The 15,572-nt window shown below is 40.6% G+C and overlaps 1 protein-coding gene across 1 annotated transcript in view; it reads left to right on the top strand.

The window, feature by feature from the left end:
• LOC143775062 (dynein axonemal heavy chain 3-like) overlaps positions 1–15,572 on the top strand; it is a 2,972,411-nt gene that overhangs the window by 2,341,303 nt on the left and 615,536 nt on the right. Inside the window, exons 56-57 of the mRNA XM_077262897.1 lie at positions 7,103–7,265; positions 11,406–11,588. Of these exons, the coding sequence (XP_077119012.1) occupies positions 7,103–7,265; positions 11,406–11,588 (346 nt within the window). The remainder of the gene's footprint in view (positions 1–7,102; positions 7,266–11,405; positions 11,589–15,572) is intronic.

Here is a 15,572-nt window from a genome sequence, read left to right as displayed (position 1 = left end):
GTGTGTTTTTCCTGTGTGTGTGTGTTTTCCTGGGTGTGTGTTTTCCTGGGTGTGTGTTTTCCTGGGTGTGTGTTTTCCTGGGTGTGTGTATATGTGTGTCTGTGTTTTCCTGGGTGTGTGTTTTCCTGGGTGTGTGTATATGTGTGTCTGTGTTTTCCTGGGTGTGTGTGTTTTTTCCTTGGTGTGTTTTCCTGGGTGTGTGTGTGTTTTCCTGTGTGTGTGTTTTCCTGGGTGTGTGTATATGTGTGTCTGTGTTTTCCTGGGTGTGTGTGTTTTTTCCTGGGTGTGTTTTCCTGTGTGTGTGTTTTCCTGGGTGTGTGTGTTTACCTGGGTGTGTGTGGGTGTATTTACCTGGGTGTGTGTGTTTCCTGGGTGTGTGTGGGTGTATTTTCCTGGGTGTGTGTATTTTCATTGGTGTGTATGTGTTTTCCTTGGTGTGTGTGTATGTGTTTTCTTGGGTGTGTGTTTTCCTGTGTGTGTTTTTCCATGTGTGTGTTTTCCTGGGTGTGTGCTTTACTATGTGTGTATGTGTGTTTTCTCATGTGTGTATGTGTTTTCTCAAGTGTGCGAGCGTGCATGTGTGCGTGTGTTTTCCTGTCTTTGAGCGCGCATGTGTGCGAGCGTGTGGACAGCCCATAATTTCACTTTCAAATATCAAATTTGTAGTGTGTATATATATATATATATCAGTCCCAGAGTACCCTGTATGGCGGATAGTGGTCGGCCTCGGCGTATCCCTCTTGGTGAATAGTGGTTGGCCCCGACGGAACCCATGTGGCGAATAGTCGTCGGCCCCGGAGTATCCTGTCTGGTGGATAGTCGTCGGCTCTGGCGTATACCTTGTGACATACACGGCATAATTAAAGGGAACTTGTCAGCAGGATTGTGCACAGTAACCTACACTCAGTGTAAGGTCTGCGCCGTTATACTGATTAAAATGATACCTGGTGATGAAATCCGTCTTGTGGTTGTTGTTTAATCTTTATTCTCAGTTTTGTGTTAATGACATGGGGCGGCCTGTGGATTGGTCTTCATGTGATGTTCTGCTTATTATATAATTCATATTCATATTCATAATGTAGACTGCTGACAGGCCCCTGATCCCTCACTGACCTGCCCCCTAGTTTACTTAATGAATATTATATATATATATATATATATATATATATATATATATATATATATATATATATATATATATATATATATATATCTATCATGTGAAACACAAATCCTCTTCTGCAGGCAGATGCCAGTGGTGGCACCTGTGCTGCAGCCTGATTGCATATGTACTGTGTATATAATTAATTTATTAAAGGTTATCCTGAAATTCATAAAAAATAATCTGTTTTGAAAATGGCGCCGGCCATCGGTGATCCGACAGCTGCTACTGCGCAGGCGGTGCCATCTTTGTAGAGAAAAAATATATCCTCCTCCAACCAAGGTGGCACTGCCGGTGCATGCGTAGTAGCAGCTATTGGATAACCTTTATATATACTGATAGCTGCTACTGCGCAGGCTGTGGTTGTAGTTTGCAAATACTGATGTAAAATACTGAACTTGTGAACAGGGCCTTATTCTGTATTTATACACTGTATATATACACTTCTTCTGTCAAGTTGTCGGAGAGGCAGTCCAACATATAGTGCCAGGAAGCAAAATGCAAGTAGGAACAGCGTATACCAAATGCCACAACCACATCCTCATAGATTGTAAGCTTGCAAGCAGGGCCCTTATTCCTCTTGGTAGCTGTCAATTTATGTGATTAGTTATTATGCTGCAATGTGTTTTATTGTCTTTACAAGTCCCCTCTAAACTTTAGAGTGCTGCAGAATATGTTGGTGCTACAGGAATAAAATTATTATGGATGTGTAAAAAGAGCAGAGCTAGCGCTGGAATAAAGGTCACAACAAATACTGTCATGCATGGAATACAGTTTATATGGCATGAAGTAATGTAGCCATATATGCCAATATATCAGATTCTGTTGGGGGTTCCAAATGTAAAGTGCTAAGTGAAATAAAGGAATTCGCTTTGAAAGGTCACATAGGTTTTGGACCTGCTATGAAGATACATGGTGTTAGGATTGGCGGATTGCGCTAAATAAATTAAATAATGAAATGCAATCGCAACCCGGGGTCCACCGTGCAGAGATGCTAAACTGCATCTAGTGTGAACAATGACGGTACACTGTCAGGGAGAGACTTGGTGAGCGAGAGCTAATAACCCGGGCTCCTGCAATTTCCCTAAGACTGGGGAAATCCTGACTGACCCTCTACCTGAAGTTTACACTGATGGTGTGCATGTTCAGGCCTCGAACCTCACCCTAACTCCTGAGCTCAGCCCTAGGTTGAAACCTCCACCCACCACCCAGTGAAGAGGTAATACTTAAATACCCACAGTTAGCACAGACAAGGATAAAGGAAAATATACACCACGCCGCAGACACTCAGGAATACACTATAAATGTGCAGGGCAAAATAAACACAAATATAGGAAGGAGTAAATAAGATGAAGGAATATACACCACCAGCAACGAATCTCCAACCACCAGCTCTCCACTCCAGACTGAGATAACAACGCAAGACAGAAGCTATAATCGGCGACGCCCAATGATCAGGAGAACTATTTAAAGGCCATGGAAATGGCCCAGCTTCCAATCCGAGGATCAGGTAAATTAACCCCGGAACAGCTAGACAAAATCTAGCAGACGCCAATGAGTAAATAGTGGTCAAAAGCGGAATTACCGCTGTCTGTCGGACGACCTGGTCTGAACAGCGTCCGACATGACATACACACAGCAAGCGATAGCTTGCACACAGAGTTAAATGCCACTCAGTGAACAGTACCAGAAATGAACATGCAAGCAAAAGCAAAACAGAAGTTCTGCTACAGAGCTGTGCCACTCCCACACAGTAACGGAATAGGCGATCTGCAATAGAGCTGTGTCATTCGCACAGAGTAATGAAATAAATGCTCTGAAATAGAGCTGTGTCACTTGCACACAGTAACAGAATAGGCACAGAGTCAAAAGGAAAACAATACGCTGATGCTAGTTAGCTAAAACAAAACCCTGTAGAACTCACAGGGGAGCAAAAAGGCTCTGTGGTTGGACTTGTTCTGTAACTCAGCTGTGCTAACCACACACACGACTGGATACAGGTGCTGGAAGCCAAGTGACAAGCAAAAACCCTAACTGGCTCTAAGCTAAGCAAGATCACAACACACACACACGTGCAGCCAGAGTGGTAGCATATCCACTCTCACACACCAACACAAATGATACTAGCACACAGGTGTGCGCCTCTGAGAGCCCTTTATATGTAAAGCTCAAGTCCAGTCAGACAGGACCTTGCCTGTGGACCAATCCGGAGCTGCCATATCACTAAAGCAGCTGACAACTGAGCACCAATGAGACGGCACCACCTCACGGACATGCTCAGTAGCATGATTTCTGGACTTAGGCTCTGGAGTGCAAAGCTGCATGTGTATACCAGTGGTTACCATAGACTTAGCTGGAGAGCCAGCAGTAACCACACATACAGCACGAGTCTGAGCAAGATGCTGGGACCGGAGTTTGTGCTGAGTAGTCATCCCAGAGGCTGGGCCAGAATGGGAGACCACAGCACCAGACAAGGCTTGAGATCTATCCTGTGCAGCAGAAAAATCATCCTGGCACCTAACACATGGAACAGCATGTACTGATTTAAGCCACTACAGAAATAAACAGTGATTTTGCAAATAGATATACAGTATTACATTACTAAAGTGTCATGGAATTAAAGAATCACTAAAGCCAAAGAGGAGACAGTTGTTAAATGACAGGACCTTAGGAGAGACCAGGAAAACCACAGATCCCCAACATCAGCAATTATGGGTTCAAAATACTCTTTACATCCTCAGATGAAATCCTTAAGCAGTGGGGTCACTTGGGAGGGTTTCTTCTGATCTGGCATCTCAGGGGCTCTCCTAATGGCACCAACAATCTATTCAAACAAAATCTGTGTTCTAAAAGCCAAGTAGCTCTTTTTCTATTCGATCCCCACTGTGTGCTTAAACAGTAATGTACAACCACATATAGGGGATAGCCAAGCTCGGGAAAGATTGCATAATAAATTATAGGGTCCATTTTCTCCTATAATCCCTGGTTTAAATTATAAATTTGTTGCTAAAATAGTATTTTAGTAGAAAAAAAGTATTTTTTTGCTCTCACGTCTAAATGTTATAAAGTTTTGATAATCACTTGTTAGATAAAAATGCTCAGTATACCCCTAGATGAATTCCTTGAGGGGTGCAATTTCCAAAATGTGTTACTTGTGGGGTTTTCTGCTGTTTAGGCACCTTAGGGGCCCTGCAAATGCGACATAATGCCAAAAATTTATTTCAGCCAAATTTGTGTTCCAAAATTCAAGTAGAGCTCATTCCATTCCAAGCTCTGCCATTTGTCCAAACTGAGGTTTATGACAACATGTAGGATATCAACGTGTTCATAAGAAAGTGGGTAACAAGCAGTGTGGTTCACTATTTGATGTTACTTTTTGCAAAAGTGAGAAATTTGGGGCTTAAGCAACATTTGTGTGAAAAAATGAAAAGCTTCAATTTGACAGCCTAATGTTATGAAATTTTATGTAGTACCTGTGGATTCAAAATGCCCACTATACCCCTAGTCAAAATTCTTGAGGGGTTTCATTTCCAAAATGGGGTCACTTGTGTGGCTTCTGCTCTTTTGGTGCCTTAGGGCCCATACAAATACGACATGGTGCCCACACTTTTTCAGCCAAATTTGTGCTACAAAATTCAAATAGTGCTCCCTCCTTTCTGGGCCCTGCCGTCAGTCCAAACAAAGGTTATTGACCACATGTGGGGTATCAGCACACTCATAAGAAACTGGGTAACACATTTTTAGGTCTATTTTCTCATGCTATTCCTCGTAAAAGGGAAATAATTGAAGCTAAAACAACATTTTTTAGGTAAAATTAAAACACATATTTCTTTCATTCCATTTTGCATTAATTCCTGTGTAGCACCTGAAGGATTAAAAGATTTCAGATAGCAGTTTTGAAGTATTTGAAGGGTGTGTTTTTTAAATTGGTATTACCGTATTTTTCCGACTATAAGACGCATTTTTCCCCAAAAAAATTGTGAGAAAAATGGGGGGTGCGTCTTATAGTTGGAATGCAAGCTTACCGGCATTGTGGCAGTGACAGAGGTGCGGGGATGATGTGGCGCGGTGAGCGGTATGGCGTGGGCAGGGTCCCTTCCACATTTGCGGTGATGCCGCGGCCCGGTATTGAAGGAGAGCAGCAGAGCTGGGTGAGTTACGTTTTTTCCGGTGGCGGCGTCCATCTTCCTGAGGCTGCGTGTGCGCAGATTGAGTTTTCTGCTTCCTGGCGCTTCAGGAAAATGGCCGCGGGAGGCTGCGCATGCACAGATTGAGATCGCGGCGACCATTTTCCTGAAGCCGAGTTTGCAGATTAAGATCTCGGCTTCAGGAAAATGGCTGCCGCGATCTCCATCTGCGCACGCGTGGCCTCCCACGGCCATTTTCCTGAAGCCCTGGGAAGCAGAGTACTGAATCTGCACACGTGCGGCCTCAGGAAGATGGCCGCCGCCACCAGGAAAACCGTGACTCACCCAGCTCTGCTGCTCTCCTTCCATACCGGGCCACGGCGTCACCTCAAATGTGGAAGGGACCCTGGCCGCCACCACCTGAGGAAGTGACCGCACATCTGCCGCCGCCACAGCACTGCCACAACCTCCCCATGGACACCAGGCCATTGCGTCGCCCACCTAAGCAGGATGGGACCCTGCTCAGGTGCACGCCGTTCTGCCCACTGCACCTCAGCATCACCTCACCTCTGCCACCACCATGCTTCCTGTGACCCTGCTCTGCCACTGCCTGCCCTCAGGTAAGAGATCTTAAATTTGGACAATAAGACGGACCCCCATCTTATAAAAAATCTTTTTTTCTGCAATTTTCACCCCAAATTTGGGGTGCGTCTTATGGTATGGTGCGTCTTATAGTCCGAAAAATACTGTACTTTTGGGGGAGTTTCCAAAATATAGCCCCTTCAAGGTCCATTTAAATCTGAAAAGGTTCCTAAAGAAACAGGTTTTGGAAATTTGTTGAAAAAATTAGAAATTGCTGCTAAACTTTTAACTCTTCTAACATCCTAACAAAATGATCTAAAATATTTTCACCCAAATTTTAAAATTTTCACAAATAAATGCAAAAAATATGGATCAAAAGTTACCACTAACATAAAGTACAAGGTGTCATGAAAAAACAATCTGAGAATTACTGGGATCAATTGAAGTGTTCCAGAGTTATTGCCACATAGCGTGACACTTGTCAGAATAAAAAAATTTGGCCTAGACTTTTAGGTCAAAATTGGTTTGGTCACTAAGGGTTTAAATTTCTTTATGTTTTCATGATTGCTACAACAAGGGCTCTTTCAGCATCATAAGAGGATTTAGAATCCCTCTTTTACTTCAGCCTTTGTTGTCCATTGCTATGAAGTCAGATACAATGCAGATCTGGAAAGTTTTGTGCTCAATAATCAGTCATTCCGTCATATTATAGTAAGATGAAACTCTGCAAAATATACATATACATTGCATTCTCTGCAATATTTTGCATGGTAATAGATTTTTCTTCATTTTACTTCTATTGTGTCTTGGAATAAATCTTTCTATTAAACAAATAATGACATTTTTGTAGCTAGAAGAAATGCTGAGTTGAATAGCCATTACACACGCTATGCTTTTATAACTAACAAACCCCTATCTTTTTTCCTAAAAAAATAAAAATTGTTATTGGCTCACATACAATATTCATGAGCACGAACAACTGCCTTTTTTACTGACTTGACCTTGGAGCTGTTCGAGTGGAAATTAGTTTTTTTGCCTTTTTTTACGTGAAAAAGCCTATATAGTTTTGGTTTCCTGTGAAAGCTGAAAACTCATTTTAGGGAATTGATGAGGACAAATGTGTGTTTATGTCTCAAAGTGGCAAATAAACTAAAAAGAAGAAAATATGTTATGCTGTACTCTAACAGTCTGAGGCTATGTCTTATGTCTTTCTATTTTTAATTGCTTACAGGGTTTTCCAGACGCTGCAGAGACAGATATATGTCACTTCAACATCATACCTTGAATTAATCAAGACCTTTAAGAATCTATTAGAACGCAAAAGACTGGAGTTGTTAACCAGCAAGAACAGATATCTTGTTGGGCTTGAAAAACTGGATTTTGCTTCCTCACAAGTGAGTAAAGATGTATTTGCAGCTGTTCAAGGTAATACCCTTCCCACTGTTTCTCCTCGAGACGTATGCATTTGGAATTAAGCTTCCAGAAAGCATGTTATGAACATGAGTTGAAATTAACAGTAGCCTAGGGTTATACAAAAAGTTTAAGCAGATGGGCCAAATTTCTCCAGTTTTTAATTAGATTATAATGTACTCTCATTAGTAAGCAGAGCAGGCAGACTGACACCGAAATCACTGGAGCAATTTTAACTTCCTCCAATGTAAATGGAAAATAAACTTGTGTGTTGGCGTTACTTGTTGTGAGAGCAGCATGAGTCACAGTCACTTGTTTCCATTTTTGGACACCCTACAAAATAAAAGTTTTCAAACCATATCAGTTAACACAGTGGATAGGGATGGCAAAGTCCCCAAACACATCTGTTGGTACTTCACTCATTGGAAGTAAAGCGTTTATTAATTAAGAAAATCGAACTATCTTCCCAAAGTGAATGCAGGTGTACAGTATACCGATTTACACATGCCATAGCCAGTTTTTCATTTAATACACCTGTCACTTTTATACTTCTTGCCTCAGTTGTGCGTCTCCTAATGCGCATACAGGTTAATGGAAATTGTCTCAGGATAAAAACTAACTGGCACACTGAGCTGTCAATGTATTTTGAACATTTATGATCTATTGTATCTCACAGAGTGTTATCTAGGAACAGAATCAGGAGAAAATAATTTCTATATTTTTGTCACATTAGCAGACTGTGTTAGCCATGTAAGTACTGCTCGATAAGTACATGAGAATGCGCTCAAGTCATGAATAGTAACATGCCAATTCATCAAGTCATTAATGTTTAAAGAATTGCACTACACCTCGTGGAGAAATGGTCTCTGAAATTGACTGGGTTTTTCCTGTCAAGGGAAATTGACCACCTGTCCATCAGCATGGCTGAAAACAATCATATCCAGTACAAATTGCTTTCCCTTTTTGACAAGGTATTTCAATTATCATTGAATTTTGAAATGTGTCAATGTCAATTTGCGCTTGGTGGACATTTTCATCTCTACCGCACAATCATTTCTTTTTAATTCTACCATTTCTGGTATAGGTTTAGCTAATTCACATCTATCTATCTATCTATCTATCTATCTACCTACCTACCTACTCGGACTCTGTCTTGGTCATCAAAGTTACACATAACTTCCAATCTCTAATGACATTTCAGACAATGGAAGTTGCCAGCAGTAAGCCTGATGTAATCTTTTCTCAATTAGATTGATCTACCATTAACAATATATCTAATTTCACAGTTTAAAACAAAGTCAATCCAGTAAAAAGTGATAAAATTTACTTACACAGTTATTTTGCCTCCTGGTCTTTAAAGGATGAAGCCATGTTCAAGGTTATTCAATTTATTGTGTTCTGCTGGTCATAAATGTTCAGTCACTCTCCCCCCCAGCCACTGTTTTAAATAATGATATACTGTTCATTGAAGAGCAGATAATAAAAATTGGAGGCATGACAATGTTTTTTTCTTTTAAATTGGTGTTTAAATAGGTAAAGGCGATTCCTATTTACTATGGAGAAAACTGGCTGAAGGTGAAAGTGACTAAGCATGAGTGTCCATCAAAACCAGTTCATAATATGGTTGTGCATTACACTATGACAGTGTCCCCCAACTCCAATCCTCAAGAGCTCCTAACGGGTCATGTTTTCAGGATTTCCTTAGTATTGCCCCTGTGATAACTGCACCTGGACAGACGAAAATTCCATCACCTATGCAATACCAAGGAAATCCTGAAAACACGACCTGTTGGTGGTTCTGAAGGACTGGAGTTGGGGGACACTGAACTTTGAACACCAGGTCATGCTCTATTGAAGAGTTTGACAATGGGAAAATGCTCCCTTAATCAACCCATTGAATTGGAGGTACAATATTGTAGAGTGGCGATCGGTTGCTATGGCAATCAGAGGACTAAAGAGACTTCCTGAGTAAGCATTTTATTCTGAAAACAAAACAAACGTCCCTCCAAAAATTCATATTTTGGTATTGCTTTGTCCATAACTGCCAGTACTGTAAAAAGGTTTCATTAATTATTTTGCACTGTGAAAGCTGTAAAAGTGCAAAAAAAATCCCAGAATTGATGTTTATGTTCATCCCACCCACCTCACAAAAACATGAAATAAAAAGTGATTGAAAAGTAGCAAAGCAAAAAATACTATAGAAATCTGGTATAACTGTAATCACACTGATCCAAATAATACAGAAGTCTTATCATTAATGTGGCATGATGAACAGCAGAATAAAAGTAAAAACAATTCTTGAATTGCTGTTTATTTGTTTTTTTTGCCTCCCTAAAAATTGGAATAAGGCTTTGTTCACATTTATACTTTCCTCTCCACTGAGCGCTTATGGCAAGGTTTCTGTATAAATCCCATAAAATGCTATTCAGACAAAATCCAGATGAAACCACTCAATAGAACGAAGTAGATTGAATCACATTTGACTCTGGCCTCTTCTCTGGAATTGTCACATCATTTTAGGTGTCTTTTTAGTACACAAAAGTGAGATTGACCACAATAGTGAGCTAAAAATATGGATACCGTTGGAACAGATGCGAAATGGTGTCCAAATTGACTCTGTCTGTTCATTGTAGTGAGTGGTTCTGTCATGTTTTTCATCTGAATTTTGAGGGGATTTAGTGAAATTGAAAGGTGAGGAGCAATGTGTGGCATTTTAGAACACATTTTGTTTGAATAGATTGTGGGTGCCATTAGCAGAGCCTCTGAGGTACCGAAACAGTAGAAATTCCACATATTGAAAACTTCACTGCTTGATGAATTCACATATGGGAATAGTGAGTATTTTTAACTCACAGGTGCCTCACATAATTTTATAACATTGCTACTTTGAAATGTAACATTCAAGTGGTAAAAATAAAAATAAAATTATGTGCAAATTTTTCATATTCACAAAGGTGATAGACCATATGATGGCACAAACTACTGTTTGGCCACACGGCAGAGCACAGTAGGAAGGAGCGCCATTTGACTTTTGGTGGGCAGATTTTCTAGATTAGTTTGAGACATTTGAAGAGCGCCGAAAGTGCCAGAACAGCAGAAAATTCACAAAAGTGAACCCATTTTAAAAATTACACATCTCATTGCATTCATCTATGGTTACAGGGACTATTTTGGTCCTACAGGAGTTTTCACTCTGCAACATCCACTCCATGAGTTTTTCTCATTTCCCATACTTTATGCCCAACTTATGTTTCTGGAGACACGCACCTCATACATTGTAAGTGGGCTCTCCCCACTATAGTAAGGTAAACATGTGGTAGTTTTCTAACATTTGGGAGACATTTTGTAATATATTTTAGGGTCCATTTTCTCATATTATCCCTCATGAAAATGAAAAATTTCCATTTAAAGCAATTATGAAGGAAAAAATTTAATTTTTTAATTTTTAATTCCAATTTACATGTGTAGCACATGAAAGGTTAACAAATTTCCTAACAGCAGTTTTGAATAATTTGTGGTGAGCAGTTTTTAAAATGATATCACTTCTGAGGGTTACACTTCAAAACTGAATAGGATGGTAGAAAATATGATTTGTAAATTTCATTGAAAAAAAATAAAACACGGGAAACTAGTCGGTCAGGTGGGTCACCAGTGGTTTCTCCCCATCCACTGCCCTATATTTACAGGTCTCTCTAAGTGGGTGTAAAGGGAAAGACCTGTCAGTCATTGGCAGCGGGCGAGGAGAAACCACAGGGAATCCATCTGTCCAACTAATGCGGCTCAGTGAACATCAGCTTTAAAGTATGTTTTTCTCGGAAACACCATAGTGTACAGAGTCAAACATACCTGGGTGAGATGATGCACAAGTGAATGATACATACTGCCCTTGGATCAGGTACTCTTTAAGCTCAAAACTGTCTCTGTCATGAAGGAGCTCAGAAGACCTAAAGGAAAATGTTCAATATTTTTGTAAGCAAGAAATACAAGAAATTAAATCTATGATCTTTTTTTAACAGAATGTTTTCAGATGACAGACCATTAATCAGATAGAGACAGTGTGATATTTTATTGTAATATTTGTTCTCAGACCTCTTCCATGTCTTCATGTTTTTTTGGCTCATCAGATAACAATCATGCAACAAGAGTTGACAGAGCTAAAGCCTATGCTGATTGAACGAAGTGGGGAGACAGAGGAGCTGGTAAATATTATTGCAGATGAGACTTTGGAGGTGGAAGCGGTTAAAAGTTTAGTTGAAGCAGATGAGGCAACAGCTAACAAGGCGGCTTTGGAAGCCAAAGCCATTAAGGTATGTTGACATAACATATGCAGGCTTCACAGGGGAGAGAATTGTAAATTAGATCTAATATTGATCAGGCAATACACAATCAAGAAAATTGGACACACATGTCTTTGTAAAAACTGTGGCAGTGAATTGAGCGTTAAAATTAGAGCTGAATATGAGATAGACAGAGGCTTGCCTGCTGCTGACATGATGGAGGCTATTGATCAAAAGCACAGCAAACTGCTGCAAGTTTGCTCATTATGGTCCCTGTTGAGTTATAGGATTTATCATTTTGTTTACTAAGAATATTAAGCTCCACTTCAGGAATGGAATGCAAATATATTATACATGGATATACTGAAGAGCTCTGTATTCAGATACACACTGGATAATGGACGCAATTCTATAAAGGCTTTTTAATAAGAGATTAGTATGGCACTTTCACCATTACATACTGCTGCTATAGAATTCAGGCTTGATAAGATCATAGGGACATGATGTGCAGATGTTGCATTTTTCAGTGAAATGTTCACCTTGCATGAGATATATGCTTATTTAAAATCTTACAGGGACACCGGGTTATGCTAAGCAATAAAAAGACTATGTAATGAAGGAATCTGCTAAAAAAAATTGGTAAAAAAAAAGAAAATCAACGGAAATAGAAAATTCCCCATCAGGAGTTGATAAAAAACACACATTTCACGCATTAACTATACTATGATAACAGTTATTATATCTATTAATTAAGACAGACACTATTTTTTAAATGAAAAATAGTATTTGACGCAGCCTTGCTTCTGGCAAAAATGACATTGTTTTTCTTATAGGATGTTAATTACCATCAAAGGTGCAAACATAGCTATTTAAGCTAGATTATAATGTTGTTTTTAGTGTTGAATTCATTTTAATGACATAGATAAATAAAAATCAATCAAAGCCTCATCCTAGGAGTGGAAGCTGTCACTATCAACAACAGCACAATACCAGTCAACTCTACTGAAGGTTACTGGTGATTTTTAGTTTCTAATTGCCCATAGAATGTTTACTGTAGTGCAATCCATGTTTTTTAAAACTGTAAAGAGGATATCCGGGATCTTAGAAAAAAAAGTCTTGTAGTTGCTAACAGAGGCAACTACTGTCTGTTGTACCCAGCTCCGGTCAGTGACCGCTCCCGCCAGAGATTCAGCTGCTCCTTGTCAACAGAGCATCAGTTTCTCTTCCTGTTGACAGGGTGGAACTACTGACATCATGCTGATTGACAGCCAGCTTCCTCCAATTAGGCAGCGGAAGCCAGCTGTCAATCAGCATGACACCAGTAGTCCATCCCTGTCAACAGGAAGAGAAACTGCTGCTCTGTTTACAGGGAGTAACTGAATCTCTGACAGGAGCAGTCAATGACCGGCGCTGGTTAAAACAGGCAGATAGTTGGCTTTGTTAGCAACTAAGTCACAGATATCGCCTTTAAAGGGAGATGTAAAAAGTTTCTAAAATACATAACAGGTTTAATATACTCCATGTACAACAATCATTTGGCAAAATTCTGAAATATTAGCTTATTAATTCTGTCTATAATGGAGCCTCCACTTGCATATCACCTAGAATAAGGTCAGGGTCTGACAGCTTGAGACTTTTGATGCCTTGCACAGAATTTATCGATACTCACAAGTCACATGGACCCAAATTTGTTCATTGAATTAACCTTTTATCCTAATTATTGATCCCTTCTAGTCAATATATTTCCAGTAGTGTTGAGCGATACCGTCCGATACTTGAAAGTATCGGCATCGGATAGTATCGGCCGATACCCGAAAAGTATCGGATATCGCTGATACCGATACCCGATACCAATACAAGTCAATGGGACACCAAGTATCGGAAGGTATCCTGTATGGTTCCCAGAGTCTGAAGGAGAGGAAACTCTCCTTCAGGCCCTGGGATCCATATTAATGTGTAAAATAAGGAATAAAAATAAAAAATATTGATATACTCACCTCTCCGACGCAGCCTGGACCTTACCAATGTAACCGGCAGCTTCCGTTCGTAAGAATGAGCGCTTGAAAGACCTTAGATGACGTCGCGGCTTGTGATTGGTCGCGTGAGCGGTCATGTGACCGCCACAAGCCGCTCATCAATTCTTTGAATTTAATCACATAAATAAAAATACACTTTAGGTTTGTAATCCCTTCAAACTTTGTCTATCAAGGTCAAAATTATATTTCTCATTCCCACTGAGGAGAATAGAATTTTGTTATATTTTATGGTTTTTGATGTTTTAATAAATCGTTGTGCAATAACTGTCGACAGGCCATTGTTTACTTAGCTATTTGTGCTACAGAATTCCACCTGCTGACAGGAAGTAACCAATAGTGGCTATTCTAAGCCGTATTAATTCTTGGGCCTAATATCAACCATTATTCCCCTTCTACCTATTTTATTAGTTATTTTTAGTAGTTCATAGTCATAAGGTAAGTTGTTTTCCCTTTTTTGTGACTATGCAAACATGCATTATTCTTAAAGAGTGCAATTCATAAAACAGTGCTAGGGATGTTTCTGCAGAATCTCAATAAAGTTCTTAATTTTTTTTTTTTTGATTAGCACTACAGCCTTTTGTCAGTAAATCTCAACTTGGGAGTATAGTTATCTCCCTCGGTGTCAGTAAGCGACCAGCTGTAGGAATAGAACATAAAGCTTATGAGGTGTGTTCAACTGAGTCTTTTAATGATTGCTGCATTGCAGTGGCAGTAGGTAGCAGAATGTGACCAGAAAAAAGTGACCAGAGAGAAAAATATATAAATCCGAATTCATCAAAGTGCTTAAGTCAGAAATCCAGTGTAAATTGCTTTGAAAAAAATCACAATTTGGAAATGCAAAAAGATTCAACTTCAATCAGTTTTAGCCCAGATCCACCAAAATGGATGGAGCTGGTGTAAGGTGCCTAGGGCTGTCATCGTGGGCAAGCTGCTGCTTCTCCATGCCCTGGCACCCCACAAATAAACAGTGTCCCAGTCCGTCTATCTTGTGCTGTGTACTCACTTTCAGGCCAGAAGCCTCTGCTGCATCCACGTCCTTTCATCCAGGAACAGCTGAACGCATCAATGGACACGAGGTTCGCTATAAAAAATGGAACTTTATTAAACAGTTCAGATACAACAGTCTTTAGCATGCAGTTTCGGTACAGCACCCTCCAGTTCGAGTCTCATCAATATAGCACATTTCAAGTTACTGCTTACGTTAAGGCTACTTTCACACTAGCGTCGGTACAGGGCCGTCGCGCTGTGTCGGCCCGACGTACCGACGCATACTGTGCAAGCGCCGCACAACGGGGGCAGCAGATGCTGTTTTTCCACGCATCCGCTGCCCCATTGTGAGGTGTGGGGAGGTGGGGGCGGAGTTCCGGCCGCACATGCGCGGTCAGAAATGGCTGACCGTCGGCACAAAAAACGTTACATGTAACGTTTTTTGCTGCCGGCGGTCCGCCACAACATGACGCAACCGTCGCACGATGGTTGCGACGTGTGTCAGTACATCGCAATGCGTCGCTAATGTTAGTCTATGGGGAAAAAACGCATCCTGCAGATGACTTTGCAGGATGCGTTTTTCACCAAAACGACGCATTGCGACGTATGCAAAAAAACGCTAGTGTGAAAGTAGCCTAAGCTAGGACAATCCCTACACTTAATCCTCTTGTCAGCACAACAGACTTCTAGTGGGGCCCCACAGCACTCCCAAGATCCATTACTTTTCCCTTGTGTGCTTCCCCAGCTGACTTCCTCTGTATGGAAGGGAACTAGGCACACTTCTCAGTGTCTAGTTTCTCCATTGGCCCTGGATGTTGCAGGAATGTCCACAGGAAATTTGGTACTACTTTATTCTGTCAGAACGTTTTGTGCTTCACGTGCCTCCAGTTGACTGTCACCTGAACCTGAACTTCACACGAACCTCAGTCTTTCCCTAGACTAGATAAACCAGGAAATACTTCTCCTTTTTGCTTGACCCCTCCCCTCCCAT

This window comes from Ranitomeya variabilis, chromosome 5 (genome assembly GCF_051348905.1).
Source record: "Ranitomeya variabilis isolate aRanVar5 chromosome 5, aRanVar5.hap1, whole genome shotgun sequence".
Lineage (NCBI taxonomy): Eukaryota > Metazoa > Chordata > Amphibia > Anura > Dendrobatidae > Ranitomeya > Ranitomeya variabilis.
The sequence above is the reverse complement of the archived record's forward strand: the minus strand, read 5'-3'. Positions and strand labels throughout refer to the sequence as shown.